This window comes from Dendrobates tinctorius, unplaced genomic scaffold (genome assembly GCF_039654945.1).
Source record: "Dendrobates tinctorius isolate UK_male_01 unplaced genomic scaffold, ASM3965494v1 ptg000158l, whole genome shotgun sequence".
In the NCBI taxonomy this organism is placed as follows: domain Eukaryota; kingdom Metazoa; phylum Chordata; class Amphibia; order Anura; family Dendrobatidae; genus Dendrobates; species Dendrobates tinctorius.
The window spans coordinates 22,501,904-22,518,599 of NW_027361825.1; the positions used below are offsets into that span (position 1 = coordinate 22,501,904).

Consider the following 16,696-nt stretch of genomic DNA (forward strand, 5'->3'; position numbering starts at 1 on the left):
AATGTGCAGTTGGAAAGGTATTAGGAGATTCAGGATAGGGCGAGGTCTTTGATGCCAAAGGAAGAGAGGATCTGTAGTAGGAGGCAGTGGTTAACTGTGTCGAAAGCAGAGTACAGGTCTAGAAGGAGGAGTATAGGGTACTGCCCGTTAGCTTTGGCTGTAAGTAGGTCTTTAGTAATTTTGGCCAGGGCAGTCTCAGTGGAATGATGGGGACGGAAACCAGATTGTAGATTGTCAGAGAACAAGTTAGATGAGAGTTGCGAGGAAAGTTTAGTGTGGACGTGCTTCTCTAGGAGTTTGGAAATGAATGGGTGCAGCGATATTGGGCGATACCTAGACATAGCGGTTGGGTCAAGGGTTGGCTTTTTAAGGATAGGCGTGATTGTGGTATGTTTGAAAGCAGAAAGGAAGGTACCAGAAGTTAGTGATAGGTTAAGAGATGGGTTAGGGATGGGATAAGTTTGGTGGTGAAGTTGGGGAGGAGGTAGGATGGGATGGGGTCTAGTACACAAGTGATGAGGTGTGATTTGGAGAGGAAACAATTAAGCTCCCCTTCAGTGTTGTTGGAGAGGGAGGTTGTGGGGGAAGGGCATTGGTCTGGTATACAAAGGGGTTGTGGTGGTTGAACAATAAAGACTTGCCTTGTTTGGTCTATCTTATTTTTGAAGTATGTGGCAAAGTCATCAGCAGAGATGAGGGAGGTTGGAGGGTGGCAGTGGTAGGTGGAGGAGGGAGTTAAAAGTTTTGAATAACTGTTTGGGGTTGTAGGATAGAGAAGATACGATGGTTGTGAAGTTGCCTGTTTAGCAGAGGTGAGGGCAGATTTGAAAGCGAGTGTTGCTTGTTTGAGTGCAGTGAAATAATCTTGCGAATTTGTTTTCTTCCAACGCCGCTCTGCAACCCTGGATGCTTGCCGATGCTTTTTAGTGATGTTATTGTGCCAGGGTTATCTATTGATACGTCGCACTCTGCCATGAATGAGAGGGTCGACCGTGTCAATAGGTGATGCGAGAGTGGCATTGTAGAAAGCAGTGGCACTGTCTGTGTCATGGAGTGAGGATATGGATGCCAGTGGTAGAATAGAGCGTCAGAGAGTGTGTGGATGTCTAGGTGTGTGAGCTTTCTGTGGGGGTGCACATGTTGCTGGGCATAGAGGTGTTATCTGTCATTGTACAGGAGGAGGTGAGCTGTGACATCACCTATTGTGAATGGTGGATCCAGTGGTATCTACTGTATATAGAGGTCTTATCAGGTCATTGTGCAGGAGGAGGAGAGCTGTGACATCAGTTATTGTGAATGGTGGAGCCTGTGTTTACTGTATATAGAGATGTTATCAGTCATTGTACAGGAGGGGAGGAGGTGAATTGTGACATCACCTAGTGTGAATGGTGGAGCCTGTGTTATCTACTCCAGTTACAGGTGCGTCTCAAAAAATTAGAATGTCATCAAAATGTTATTTCAGTTCTTCAATACAAAAAGTGAAACTCATTTATTATAGTCATTACGAACAGAGTGATCTATTTTAAGCGTTTATTTCTGTTAATGTTGATGATTATGGTTTACAGCCAGTGAAAACCCAAAAGTCATTATCTCAGTAAATTAGAAAAGTGAACAAAAAAGACAAAACTCACCTGCAATGGCTTCCTAAGCGTTTAAAAACAACAGTATCACTGTGCTTGATTGGCCAGCAAACTCGCCTGACCTTAACCTGTAATGATAATGTAAAAATATCATGTATGACATTTCTGGAACATTCCAGACTCTTCTATTCATAGCAGCACAGAGCAAAGAGACTGAACTAATACATTTTATAGTTTATTCCCAAAAGGTGGGCAGTGTTTCCAGAAGATAAAAAGGTTTTACGATGGGAGACAATTCAAGTATGTACAATGCAATTACAAATAAAATAAAGGATTAAAACAGAAAATACACTTACATAATGCTTAGATCATTTCAGGCAGAACCGTTCTGGGGGTGGAGCCAGGCATCATAGTTCATGGATGAGATCTTATAGCACAGCTCCTAAGCAGCAACTAACTAGGGGGGGGCTCAGTGGCAGAATTGTAAGTCTGGGCTTGTGACAACACCAAAGGGGCTCTCTGGTGACAGCCCTCCCCCCTGCTCTTACAGTTGCAATATGACTGAAAAGCTTATCCTAACCATAACTCATAGAGGGTACCTTGTGTAGAAACGCACATAGTATCATCTTTTCCAGCCTGTTGCAGGCAATAATTCAAGACCAAACTCGAACTAGTTAATTCAGATGGTTCAGGAGAAATCCATTTCTCTGGTTCTGTTGGTGCTAGAAGTTAGCAAGAACCACTGTGGTGAAGCCCAATTGGAGCACATCCCAATATGCCAGTTTCATATTTCTGTCACGGATGGGGTCCGAGGTAGGCCCATTTTACTATCTCATATATATATATATATATATATATATATATATGAGAGCACATGTTCTCTTAGACAAAGAGCATTCCTTTCTGCTAATTAACATTCCTTGCAGTGAGGAGGGAGGGACAGGAAAGAGCTGGTGTAGTGTTACAGAGATCATGTGCGAAGCTGCAGGCATAATGCTGCAATGTGTGACAAAAGGGGGAAGAGGGTGGTCGCTTGGCTCTGTGCTGCTATGAATAGAAGAGTCTGGAATGTTCCAGAAATGTCATACATATTTTTACATTATCATTACACAAAACAAGCAAAAATCACCTGCAGGTACACTACTGCTCATCCTGCCTGCAAAACACCCTGTGATCAACATCACAGCCTCCTTCACATGGGAAAGCTTTTTATTTTAACAAAAAGTGGAAAAGTGGGAGCGTGGCCTGGAGCTCAATGCAGGAAGACTTGTGAGCTCTGAGCTCCCTTGAAGCTGTTTGGAAAAAGCGACAGATAAAGCTTTAAAGAGTGCCTTTTGCCAGAAGTCCCTTTGAACTGGATTGCTGCCACCACCAGGATCATTTTGAGACCCTTTTTGAAGATTTCTGATGGATATTAATGAATATACAGCTCCTGGAAGCCAGCAGTGAGGAATAATGCAGGCAGTGACTCAGCAAAATCTCCTGCCTTGAGAGTGGGGGAACCACCTTTGCTGAAGCCCCGGGAAGCGCAGGAACTGTAGCCGACTGATCTGGGGAAGTTGCTCGGTCCTGCCCGCTGTTGGAGACTGGTGGTGAGAAATTATTGCTAAGAAGAAAGTGCAGCAGGATCCGACAGCAGTGGGGAGCATGTGGAGCTGAGGAGAGCTGGAGGAGAGGAGCACAGCAGAACAGACTGGGAAACTAGTGGTGTTCGGAGGAAGCATTCCTTACAGCTACAGGTTGCTGTGGAGACAGTTTCGCCCAATATTATCCACATTGCTGGTTTGTTCTAACATATAGCATCTTATGTGAGCATTTGTGAGTATTGTAAGCTGTCTGTTGTGTAACCGATTATTTGCCACTGACATTATCTACTACCTGTATTGGCTAGTTCTTAGCAGTGACATTACCTAACACACGGTATCTCATCATAACTGGTCTGAAAAGAGATTATCTATTATTTGCATTGACTAGTATGGAAGAATAGATTGTAGAGGATTGGAATGAATGACTTTGCTGCCACCTACTGGCTCCTTTAGGCATAACTTGAGGAATCCACTTTCAATGTAAATTACCTCTCTATGACCAGTTGCCTATGAAACTATGAATAATTTCTAAATGACTTGATTTTGCCATTCCTCCTGATTGAGTTACATTTAAACCAGATTTATAAAATGGGTAAATCTACTAAAAAGCAAACTGAAGAGGTAGCCAAAACCACTAAAACGCCCAAAAAGGGTCAAGAGAAAGAGATCTAGAAAACAACTCTTTCTGGATATCCTATCCAGTAAATCGAACTCTGCAAATAAACAAAGCTCTTCTTCTCTCGCGCAGTGGTCTGATAGCGATGAGGAAGAGGATTCTACATTTGAAGAGACAAGCATTAAAGATTATATTAAAACCCTACCTATTACAGAATGCATAAGGAATCTCTTTAAAGACTTTACCCAAACCATTAAAGAAGAAAGAGCGGATCTTAAAAAAGATGTCAGGCAGGTTTACACAAGAGTGCAGAACTTGGAAGAAACTTGTGATCAGATATCCACACACTCCGAACGTGTTACCGAAATTGATAATCAAAAGGAGAGCTTCCTACAAAAAATCCATATAGATGACCTAGAGAACAGGTCAAGAAGGAACAATTTGAGAATCAGATGGCTTCCGGAAATTTTTTTGGATAAGGACATTTCATCTACTCTTATCAACATATTCAAGGATTTGTTGGGCAATGATGACTCCAATACTATATGCATTGAAAGGGCCTATAGAGTCTATAGGCCCAAAAATATAAGCCCAGACAAACCTAGGGATGTACTCTGTTGTATACAAAGCTTTAAAATTAAAGAAGAAATCTATCACAGATCAAGGCAAGCAGCTAAAATTGAATATGAGGACAATGAGATCCAAATTTTTCAAGATCTTTCAAAACTCACTTTAGATCTCAGAAGACAACTTCAACCTCTGACTAAGACCCTCAGAGACAGAAACATAGCCTATAGATGGATGTTTCCATTTGGACTTGCTATCTCCCTGGACAATAAAACCCTGATTATAAGAACACCGGAAGATCTACCTTATGTCCTGAACAAGCTGGACCTCTGTCAACTTCAACTACCAGACTGGACAACTGCAGAAGAATTTCTCAAATTCCCGCCATTAACAGTACATGAAAAATGGTCTAATACTACACCAAATAAGCCTAAGAAAATCAGAAGGTTGAATGCGGACACTAACAAAATGTCTAATGGAAGCAACAAGGATGGTGAAGGTTGAAACACTCCGAATCCAGAAGGATTGGCCTAGCTCTTGGAGTCACAAACTCTTCACCAGTTCTAAATAATGTGCTTCTATGTTTAACTGCCTTTTTGCTTATTTACAATTCATTGTGTTTAATAACATAAGCTAGTTAACAGAAAAAGTTTAATACTTGATATATTCTGGTTTTAGTCCTTTTATAATGCAAGACTCAGTCAGGATTGGCACTCGCATCTTCTTTCTTCTTTCTTTTTCTCAATTACGTTCTTCTCTTGCCTTTTGCCTTGTTTTTTCCTTCTCTTTTTCCCTCTACCCTTCAGGACTGCTTCTCCCTTAGACCTTTGATCGACAGGTCCACGCCCCCACAGATCTGGCGATCTTTATTTGCTATCTTTTCTGGCTGGATACCAACGGATACTTATCCAACCAGTAGCAAACTGTGAACTCAAGATGGATCTGCAGTCCGTCCCGATTTTTTTTCAGTACTCCCGGACTGAAGAGAAAACATGTAAAACATATAAGCAATCAGAAATATAACATGATTTCAAAAAATGAAAAATACAAAAACCAAAGCTCAAAAATAGTCCTGATGACGATTAGTCCATGTGTCAATGTCCAAGGTCCAGTTCCTGAGCAGTTGGTAAACTATATACAAGATAGTTTTGACCACACATAGTCCTGTGGTCCAATTGTCCATAGAAACAAAAGAAAATATCCAAAAAGTCTTACAGAGTCTCTGTAGGCACAAAACTTGAAACGTTGCATATTTATAGATTAACATTTACAAAACTTATCTATATGCGGAACATTAGGGGTGGAATACCTTGGGTACTATGGACAGACCTACGTAGCACTGGTGTGGGTAAACTAGGTAGTAGCCATCTGTGAACTCTTAGACTCACCATGGGCATGACAGATTCACCACTGGCAGGGCAAAGGTTCTCTGGCTCCACTGCTGGTGTAACATCCGCTGCCTGAACTTCCTGATTTTCAGATTCTCTTGAGTCTCTGACACTTCAGTTGCAGTAGGCTGGGGAAAGATTAGGACAGGAACTACGACGGCTTGATCCATTCTTGTCCAATTTGCAGGGAATTCTCCAAGTACAGTGCTGACCTTTTCTTCTTCTTCTATGGGTTGAAGGTTGTTTTGTTCTTGCATCCTTTCCTTTAGCTGGTCAGGGCACAGTTTCAGATGATCTCTCGACACTGCTGATGAGGTTTCTCCTCCATCCTTACTGATAAGGCACACTTTGGTGTTGTCGAAGTTTGATGGTAAGACGGTGTAGGGTTTAGCTTCCCATTGGTCATCCAATTTATGCATCCTTCTTTTCCTCTTTAGGACTTGTTCTCCTGGTGACAAGGGAACTGCAGGTGCATGTTGATTGTAGTTCTTTTCTTGTATTTGTCTCGCCTGAGCTAGACTCTTTTCTACACACTCTTGTACTCTACGGTACTGCTGCTGCCACTCCGTATCCCAGTCAGCATATGGTGATGTCACCTCAGGTGTCAGGACTCCCATATCCAAATCAATAGGCAACTTGCCAGGTCTTGCTCTCATAAGGTAGGCTGGAGTGCAGTTGGTGGAATTCACAGGAATGTGATTGTAGAGGTCGACCAGATCTGGCAACTTCTCTGGCCACAGATTCCTTTCTTCCAAAGGCAATGTCTTCAGTAGGTCGATCACCACCTGATTCATCTTTTCACACATGCCATTGGTTTGTGGATGGTACGGTGTTGTCCTGATCTTCTTGCAACCGTACAAGTTACAGAATTCCTGAAACACTTCTGCCTCAAAGGCTGGACCTTGATCTGTAAGCACTCACTCGGGATATCCGTGTGGTCGACAAAAGTGCTGTTGAAATGCTCTGGCTGCTGTCCTGGCTGTTTGATCCTTGAATTGTTTAGTCACAGCCCAGACTATGGCGAGGAACTCCAGTTTAAAGGAACTGTAGTTGTCAGGGTTCCTTTTAGTGGGACAAAGCTTCCTGCTGGCGTAGGAGATCACTCTTTCTTTGCCATTCTGTACCTGTGACAGTACTGCTCCCAGTCCCACGTTGCTGGCATCAGTATACAGAACAAATGGTTGGTCTTAATCTGGGTAGGCCAGAACTTCATCTCCTGTGAGAGCCATCTTCAGTCGAGTGAAAGACCTCTCCAGTTCCTCATTCCATTCAAATGTAGGACTCTTCTTCCTGGCTTTCTTGGGCTGGCCCACCAGAAGATTTTGCATTGGTGTGGCTATCTCAGTGAAGCCTTTGATGAACCTTCGGTAGTAGCCTACCAACCCGAGGAATTGATGTACCTCATGGAGGTTTCTGGGCTTCTGCCAGTCTCGGATGACAGTGACTTTGTCTGGATCTGGTGCCACACCTTCTGCACTCACTACATGACCGAGGTACTGTACACCTTGGGCTTCAGGAGGTGGCATTTGGATGGCTTCACTTTCAAGCCAAAGTTGGTCAAAGCTTCAAACACCTCAGCCAGGTGCTTCAGATGGTCTTCATAAGTCTTGGAGAAAGCAATGACATCATCAAGGTATAACAGAACTGTCTCGAAGTTCTTGTGTCCAAGACAGCACTCCATTAGCCATTGAAATGTCCCTGGGGCAGTGCAGAGCCCGAACGACATGTAGTTGAACTCGCAGAGACCCATTGGTGTAATAAACGCTGTTTTCTCCTTGTCTGCCTCTGCCACGGGAACCTGCCAATACCCACTAGTGAGATCTAAGGTGGAAAAATAGTTAGTAGTTTTAAGTGCAGCTAATGACTCTTCAATTCTGGGTAATGGGTGGGCATCCTTATGTGTAATGCTGTTAATTTTTCTGTAATCAACACACATTCTTATGGTACCATCTTTCTTTTTCACAAAGACTATTGGAGCTGCCCAGGGGCTACAACTGTCTCTGATCACCCCAGCCTCCTTCATTTCCCGCAACATACTTTTGGCACATTGGTATTGTGTTGGGGGTATAGGCCGGTACCTTTCTTTAATGAGTGGATGATCTCCAGTGGGGATATGGTGTTGAACCCCTTTTGCCTTCCCAAAGTCTAGAGGGTGTTTACTGAATACCCGCTCATACTCCTGAGTCACTCAGTAAACCCCACTCTTTTGGTATGAAGGGGTGGAGTCAGCCCCCACCTGCAGCTGCTGACACCACTCCTCCAGCTGCTTTACAGAGCCATTGTCCTCCACCTGGTCGGATGAGACCAAGGGCTCTGCTGCCTGTATTGCATTGTTACTGACAGCAAGCAGCTTAGCAACTGTGGCATACCGAGGTATTGTGGCCTCTTCCTCCCCACAATTCAAGAGGCGTACAGGTACTGTCCCTTTGCGGACATCAACTACCCCTCTGGCTGTCAGGACAGTGGGCCGGCTATCAGAGTACACTGGCTTATAAACTCTGACAATGCTTGGTAATCTTTTCCTCTGAGGCCTATGGCTGCCCGACACCAAATTAACATTTCACATCTGGGGGGTATTGCAATAGGGAAAGGATCACTCAGTCTGACGCTGCCAATTTCTCCGCCAGACATTTCTACCTGCTGTTTTTGCATCAGGGCCTTGATCTCCTTCTGCAGGACTTGTTGTTCACTGGAACCAGCAGTCTCAGCTACCTGTTGCAACAAAACAATAACCTCGGCAAGACAATTTTCAATGGCATTAGTACCAAGGGTCATCATTGGATTACATTCTCGTCAATCAATGTCTACAACTATCAGACCTTGAGATTTTAACTCTACTCGCCCCACTTTAATAGTAATCTCTTTACATCCTACTTGCGGCAAAGACTGACCATTGCTGGCAACTACTGTGAGCTCATCACTTGGGCCACGAGTAAGTTCAGAGTCAGCCCAATACCGCTTGTAAAGGATATTTGGCATAGTTGTCACCTGAGAGCCAGTGTCCAGCAAAGCGTTCATGGGGATGCTGTCAATCACCACTGGAAGGACCGGTCGCCCTCCAACATACTTGGATCGCCAGTTCTTTGGACCTTGTGGTCCTACTCCTGGGGCTTGGCCCTCTGCCCCAGGGGTTGCACGTTTAAATAACAGAATCTTGCAATGTGGCCTGCCTTGTGGCAGTGACGACAGATGGGACGTCCGTCCAGGTCATAGCGATCGTTGTCTCTCCCTCGGCGTGGCGGGATCCTCTTCTTCCATAGCCACGGGACATCCTCTGGACTGGAGGTCAGCTGGATCTTCTCCTTTGATGACACCTGCAGGGACTGCACAGTTTTGGCAAGTGCAGCCATATTTTTGGTCAGCTCCTGGACCTGAAGACGCAGTTCGGCAGAAGGGTCTTTGTCCAGAGTCTGTGCATCAGCCTCCACAGGGCTGAGAGGGAAAGATGCTGCTTCTTGATGGTATATGATCGCTGGGCGCCTAGGGGGCGCTGGACGGCTGACATTTGGTTCATGCAGCACCCGAATAGCCCTGTCTTTGAAGTCTGCAAAGTCTAGGTCAGGGTTTTGTAGGGCTATGATGCGCAGCTGTGCTCTGTGGGTACTGGATAGGAGTCCCTCAATAAATTGCTCCTTTAACAGTCTGTCTCCATCTTTCACACTGTCTGGATCAATCTGCTTGATGGCTCGCAGCGCCTCCTGCAGGTTAAGAGCATAGTCCCATATTCTGTCCTGCGCTCTCTGCTTACACCCAAAGAATCTCATTTTTATTTCCGCTGCAGTGCGAGTGTCAAAGGTGCTTTTTAGCTTAGTCAGGATTTTTTTAAAAGTCTCTTTATCAGTGTCTTGCCAGGCTTTTACTTCCCTTTGCGCTGCACCAGTTAGCTGCCCAATAAGGATGTTCACCTTCTGGTTTTCAGACAGAGGATACACCTCAAACAAACTGCACAGTCTCTCTTTAAATTCACTCATGGTATGTGACTCCTCTGAGTACTGCGGTAGCCAGGCCGCTCCCTGTATATAGGGCATGGACAGCGGCATTATGGGGACCGCTGCGGTGGATGCTGATTCTTGCGGCGCTGTGGAGGCAGCACTGGCTGCTGGAGGCAGCGGCGCTATGGAAGCCGCAGCTGCGCTGGGCCCTGCAGCTTGTGGCACTGTGGGGTTTGCGGTGGCATCCGCCGCTGCGTCTGCTCTTGCTTCAGACATTCTCTTTCCCCCCTAGTTAACGTTTGGCCAGGCCCTGGGTTGCGTTGGCTTACCGGCTGGATGATCGGGGGAAGCCGGGACTGCAGGCCTCAGCTTCTCACGTCTCGCGCGCTGGCCTCTTCCCGCGCGGCACTTCACTTTTCGCGCTCCCCGGCTGGCTGCGCCCATGATGGCCCACCCCTTAGGCTTCCCGCGAGCGCCAAGCAGCGGGGTAATGGCGGCAATTGCACAAACAGTCTATGGCACACAACACAGTCTCTTGCACACAGGACCCGAGGGTAAATCGTAAATCCTGTTCGTGACGCCAAAATGGGTCGCCCTCCCAAGGCTGTAGGATACTCAGTACCGGGCCAGTCTCTCAGAGGGGAATGTCGCAACTGCGGTGTCAAGGTCCGTGGCCCTGGGCACCCATGTAAAAGGAATTAAGTGATGGAATAAAGTTTATGAGTGAATGATTCGTGACGCCATCTGTGATGTTCGGCAATGAAGATGTTAAGCTGACGCTGCAAACAGATCCTCTGGGACAGATGGTGGGGTGCAGCAATGATGTTGTAACCCTCCACAGGCACGGTTGCAGTCCCAGGGCAGAGTAGATGAAGAGGATAGGTGTTGAGGAAGAGGGTGTAGTGTCTGGCACAGAGATGTAGCAGTGCTGGAGAGTTTGCAGGAAGAAGGCAAGGACACAATAGGGTGCAGTTTCTTTACCTTTACTTTGCTTGGCAAATGCAGTCCAGGGTCCAGATTACAGATGGCACAGGAGCTGGCTAGCCTGGAAGCAACTTAGGAATCTCTCTAGGCAGATGGGTTGTGTAGTCTCCTTCCTAGCGCTTAGTTTTAGGTACTTGCAGTACGGTGTTACAGTGAAGTTCCACTTGCTTATTCTCTTTAGAACTCCCTCGAAAGGCAGACAGCTGTATCCTTCTTCTTCTGGCTCACACGTCGCTGTTGTGCCTCCGAGTCTTATGTGGGAATAGAGCATTTACAGCTTCCTGTTCCTCCGGTTTCTGTTGCAAGACCATCAGGGTCCATACAGCCTTGGATACCAGGCTCCAGATCATGCGCTATAGCTGGGAATGAGCCTGAACTCTGCTCTATCTCCCAGCTCCTCTCCTCACATCCACACACGTTGCCCTCCTCACACAAACTCCTCCTTTCCCCTTCCTGGCCCCCCAGAGAGCAGCTCTTCCCCCAGTTTTGGGTTCAGAGCTCCCTCTGCTGGCCTGGAGTGGGAGCTGTGCTGTGTGTTGTAATTAACTGCCAGAGAGATCCTTCATTGCTTCCAAGCATGACATCACACTCTCTAAGAGGAAGGTAATGCCATTGTGGCGACCATACTCCTGGGGGCGCCACAACATGTTTTCTTCAAATACGTTAATAACTGTTACCCCCAATTGTAAGTTTTTCCCCTTAGGTCCTATTGGTAGCCTCTTACACAATGTCTCCAACTACAAACCATACATATGGCCAATCTAAACATAGCAACCTTCAATGTTAAAGGCATAAATGTTCCACAGAAAAGATCACAAATACTGAGACATTTAGAAAAGAATAAAGTGGATGTAATCTTTTTTCAAGAAACCCACTTCAAGAGAACATATACTCTCATAACTTAAAATAAAACATACACTAAATGGTACAACTCCACCTCTCCAAATAAAAGAAATAAAGGGGTTTCCATTGTTATTAGCAAGAATCTCCCTTTTGTATTTAATGATGCTTTACCTGATGGAGACGGGAGATATCTTTTTCTGAAATACATGATCTACAACAAGACTTACACTTTAATTACTATATATGCCCCAAATGTGAATCACCTTCCCTTTTTCAAAAAAATATTTCGGCTTTTGAATAATTTTGTTGAAGGCGTACCAATTCTGGGAGGCGATTTCAACATTCCCCTACATCCCCCTCTTGACACCTCTAATGGGCAATCATCCATACCACATAAAACAAATAGATACATAAAAAAGCACTGATGGATCTTCTCCTGCTGGATATATGGAGAAAAATACACCCCTCAACAAGGGATTATTCGTTCTTCTCGTCAGTACATAAAAAATACTCGAGAATCGACTATCTATTCATACCACATGACCTACTAAGCTCAGTTAAAAATACCTCTTACGATAATATAATATACTCGGACCATGCCCCATTGTTCACCAACATTATCTTAAGTAACACAAAAAAAACGCGCCTTTAATTGGAAACTAAATAATAATTTAATATACGATACTGAGTCTCAAGAATCCATAAGGAAGAATATTAAACAATTTTTTTTGGAGAACAGTAGTAACAACATCTCTGACTGTAATGTTTGGAAGGCACACAAAGCGGTGCTCAGGGGTTATCTTTTAGAACTGGGCTCTAAGAAAAAAAAGAAAAAGAGAAACTCACAACCTCACTACTATCCCAAATAAAAGTATTAGAGGAGAACCATAAAATCTCTCAAGAAGCCTCCTTAGAAAAGGATCTTTTTAGACTCAGAGCAGAACTTAGAGAACTGTTGAGACAAGAATCTGAAAAATACTTGCAATACTCAAGATTTAAAATATTCACCCAGGAGAATAGGTGCGGTAAGAATCTGGCGAACTTGGTTAAAAAGAAAATTAATTCCGCTTATATGCAAAAGATTAAAGATTCACGAGATCAAATACATCACAAAACGGAGAAAATAGCAGATATTTTTAGCTTATTTTATTCAAACCTTTACAATCTAAAAACAAAATATTCCGCAGATCCGAAAAGGAAATCTGAACTCTTGAATAAATACCTATAAACAATAGACCTACCTAAACTAACACCCCAGCAAATACACTCTCTAGATAACCCAATCACAATGGATGAACTTGAATCTGTCATCAAAACAATCCCCAAAGGGAAAAGTCCAGGCCCAGATGGATACTCTACGGAGTATTATAAAATTTTCAGAGAGAAACTCTCCCCATATTTATTGAAATATTTTAATAATATAGCTAGAACCAATACATTTAAAACGGAAGCACTCTCAGCCCATATTGCTCTTACCCCGAAAGAGGGTAAGGACCCAACCCTTTGTGGCAGCTATAGGCCAATCTCGTTGATTAACAATGATATCAAGTTGTATGCAAGGATTTTGGCCAAAAGGGTACAGAACCTCTTGTCGGATTTGCTCAACCTCGACCAGGTGGGCTTTGTAGGGGGCTGAGAGGCCAAAGATAATATTATTAAAACCCTGAACATAATTTACCTTACAAAATGTAAAAATATTCAAACCGCTCTTCTTTCAACTGATGCCGAAAAGGCTTTTGATTGAATTGATTGGGAGTATATGGAAAAAAAAATCCTTGCTCTATATTCCCATCCAACAGCTCGACTGAAAATCAATAATGATCTTTCTCTTAGCTTTGGGATAAAGAACGGGATAAGACAGGGGTTCCCTCTCTCCCCACTCCTCTTTGTACTGGTTATGGAAACCTTTCTGCAAAAAAATAGACAAAATCCCAAAATCCAAGGTGTAAGATGTGGTGACAAAGAACATATAATAGCCGCATTTGCGGATGATGTTCTTTTTTACTTAAAAGACCCCTGGCAATCTATCAAACCACTAACTGAAGAAATACGGGAATTTGGACTAGTATCAAACTTCAAGATACATTTTTCTAAGTCAGAAATGTTAAACATTAATGTCAACCAGGAAGATTGGACCCTCTTATCTAACAAATCTCCATTCAGAAATAATTGCTCTCATATTACATATTTAGGGACCAAGATAAACAACTCCATTTCCGCCTTATATATTCTTAATTTTATACCTCTAATTCGTAACCTGGAGCGAGACGTTTCCACATGGAGGGAGTATTTCCTGGTTTGGCAGAATTAATATCGTGAAAATGATTACTCTCCCCAAAATACTTTATTTCCTTCAAGTGTTACCTATTGATATTCCACAATCCTTTTTTCAAAAAATTAAAACCCTAGTCTCCAAATTTATATGGCAAAACAAAAGTAGTAGGATCAAACACTCAACGTTAATAAAAAGGAAATGCAAAGGAGGGCTGGGTTTACCTGACTTTGAGAAATATAGACACGCCTCACATATGGCCAGAAAAAGGGAAACAAGAATTTCTCCCCCTAGGAAATTATGGGTCGACATCGAACTTAAGCTTTTAAATAAGAATATTGACCATTATCTTTGTTCAACACCATATAATAAATTTAAATATTGTGAGATCGAGAACCCTTTAACTAAACTCTCAATATCTATTTGGAACAGAACTAATAAAAAATACAATTTTGTTCCTAGTATTTGCACATATACGCCATTATTACACTTGATCCCGAATAGATACAGAGCCATTAAAAATAAAATTAAAAATCTAGGGACTCCCCCTTATATACATATTGGCCACTTTATTCAAAAAAATAGTATCGTTTCTACAAGTGAGCTCAGGACCATATTTAGAGGTGTTGTAATGTCAGAGACAGAGTTTGAAATTCTAAAAGAAACAATTAGAACTCAGTTACCTAACATCTCCAATAACTTCACCGATAAATATACTCAAGATATCTTTTTTGACTTTAAAACAAATAAAAAAATTATATCTAAAATTTACAAATTACTCTGTGATACGAAAGAACCTCCTAACTTCATTAGCAAATGGGAGAAAGAATTAAATATATCATTATCACCAGAGGAAATTTCCAGACTTTGGAAAGAGATTCACTCCATTTCTCCCTCAACAAGATACAAGGAGCTAAATTATAAGATTATTTCTCATTGGTATAAAACCCCAGATACCCTCTCTAGGAATGACAAATCTTACTCTTCTTATTGTTGGAGATGCAATCTAATGCCAGGTACGCCTGCCCATATATGGTATGAATGTACCAAAATTATACCCTTCTGGAAAATGATATATAGTCACATAAAGAAGGTCTTTCGAACAATACCCCCTCTGACATCTAAACATGTCCTCTTGAATGTCCGTCCTGGGCTCAAATGTGTAAGTGACTATATTGTGAGCTCTCACTTACTTAACGCAGCTAAAATCCTCATCGCTAGACATTGGAAGGATACTGATCCACCTTCCTTATCAAAATGGGTAGACGAGGATAACAATATATATTCCCTTGAAAAAATTCGACTGGCTCACCGCAAACAAGACAATTTAAATGGAAGATGGCACCAATGATTTATATATCAAAACAATATTAAGCTCTAACGGAAGGAATTTTAATGCAGTGTACTATTTATGCTTTATATGAATATATATACTTTGTTTTCTACAACTGTGAGTCTAAAGATAGAGGCTTTCATCCAATGGGACTACCATCCCCACCCCTTCCATTCTTTCCCAACTTTACCTGAATCCATGTTTCCCCTTCCCACCTCTTTTCCCATTCCCTTCCTGAATCCCTTCATTAAGAAAATTTGAATATTGATTATACTGACTTGTATTTAGATAATAATTCTGTAACAACATTCTTAAATAAAGAGTTAATAAAAATTAAAAAAAAAAAAAAATCACCTGCAATGGCTTCCTAAGCATTTAAAAACAACGATATCACTGTGCTTGATTGGCCAGCAAACTCGCCTGACCTTAATCCCATAGCGAATCTATGGGATATTGTCAAGAGGAAGAGGAGAGACACCAGACCCAACAATACAGACGAGCTGAAGGCTGCTATAAAAGTAACCTGGGCTTCCATAACAACTCAGCAGTGCCACAGGCTGATCGCCTCCATGCCACGCTGCACTGATGCAATAATTGATGCAAAAGGAGCCCTGACCAAGTACTGAGTGCATTTACTGAACGTACATTTCAGTAGGCCAACATTTTGGATTTTAAAATAATTTTTCATGCTGATGTTAAAAAGTATTTTAATTTACTGAGATAATGACTTTTGGGTTTTCATTGGCTGTAAGCCATAATCATCAACATTAACAGAAATAAACACTTGAAATAGATCACTCTGTTTGTAATGACTCTATACAATATACGAGTTTCACGTTTTGTATTGAAGAACTGAAATAAATTAACTTTTTCATGATATTCTAATTTTGTGAGAAGTTTCTTATGTGTGTGTGTCCAGCCTTAGGCTTCTTCCTCCAGTGTCTTTTTGTCTCCAACTTTGGCCATAATAATCCAGTTTCAGTAGATACAAAACATTCATGTTCACAAGTCTTCTTTTTTTTTTTTTTTAATTACAGATACACTAAATTTGGTGGACCACAACGGAGAATCGCAGCATTCATTTTATATCCCTACATTTTCTTTCCCAGTGAACTCCGTAGGTGAGAATTTATTGCTCACGTTGCATATTTCTTTCTTTATTTTTGGTGGTATATTCCTCTAGATGGCGGACTGGGATCAGAATGGGAAGTGATACCATTCATGGACGTACCAAGACTCATTAAGGATATCTGCTTTTTATGTTCCTAGCTCTTTCTGGAGACTATGTACTGGTTTTAAGGAAAAAAGGTTTCCAGGTATTGAAATTTCATTCCTCAGAGGTAAGTCGGCGTATTCTCTTCCTATAGATTGAGTTAAAGGCAGAAAAATAGGCAACAGGGAATAGGTTATCTTTTAAATAATTTTTAAATGAACTTTGTGAACTTAGTTGTGGTGTTTTTAAATCTTGGTTTCTAGATTATGATAGGCTCATGGTCGACATATTAGTGGCTCCCGAGTCGCGGACCTGACCTAAGTGAACACACTTAGTGCTTAGAGTCTGGTGATGATCACTACAAACTTTTCTCCTCCAGCTA

At 42.5% G+C, this 16,696-nt stretch overlaps 1 protein-coding gene across 2 annotated transcripts in view; it reads left to right on the forward strand.

Annotated features, from left to right (window-relative positions):
• MAP4K1 (mitogen-activated protein kinase kinase kinase kinase 1) overlaps positions 1-16,696 on the forward strand; it is a 210,778-nt gene that overhangs the window by 186,671 nt on the left and 7,411 nt on the right. For both annotated transcript variants that reach the window (XM_073549098.1, XM_073549099.1), the window contains 2 exons: positions 16,139-16,222; positions 16,371-16,441. In XM_073549098.1, the coding sequence (XP_073405199.1) occupies positions 16,139-16,222; positions 16,371-16,441 (155 nt within the window). The remainder of the gene's footprint in view (positions 1-16,138; positions 16,223-16,370; positions 16,442-16,696) is intronic.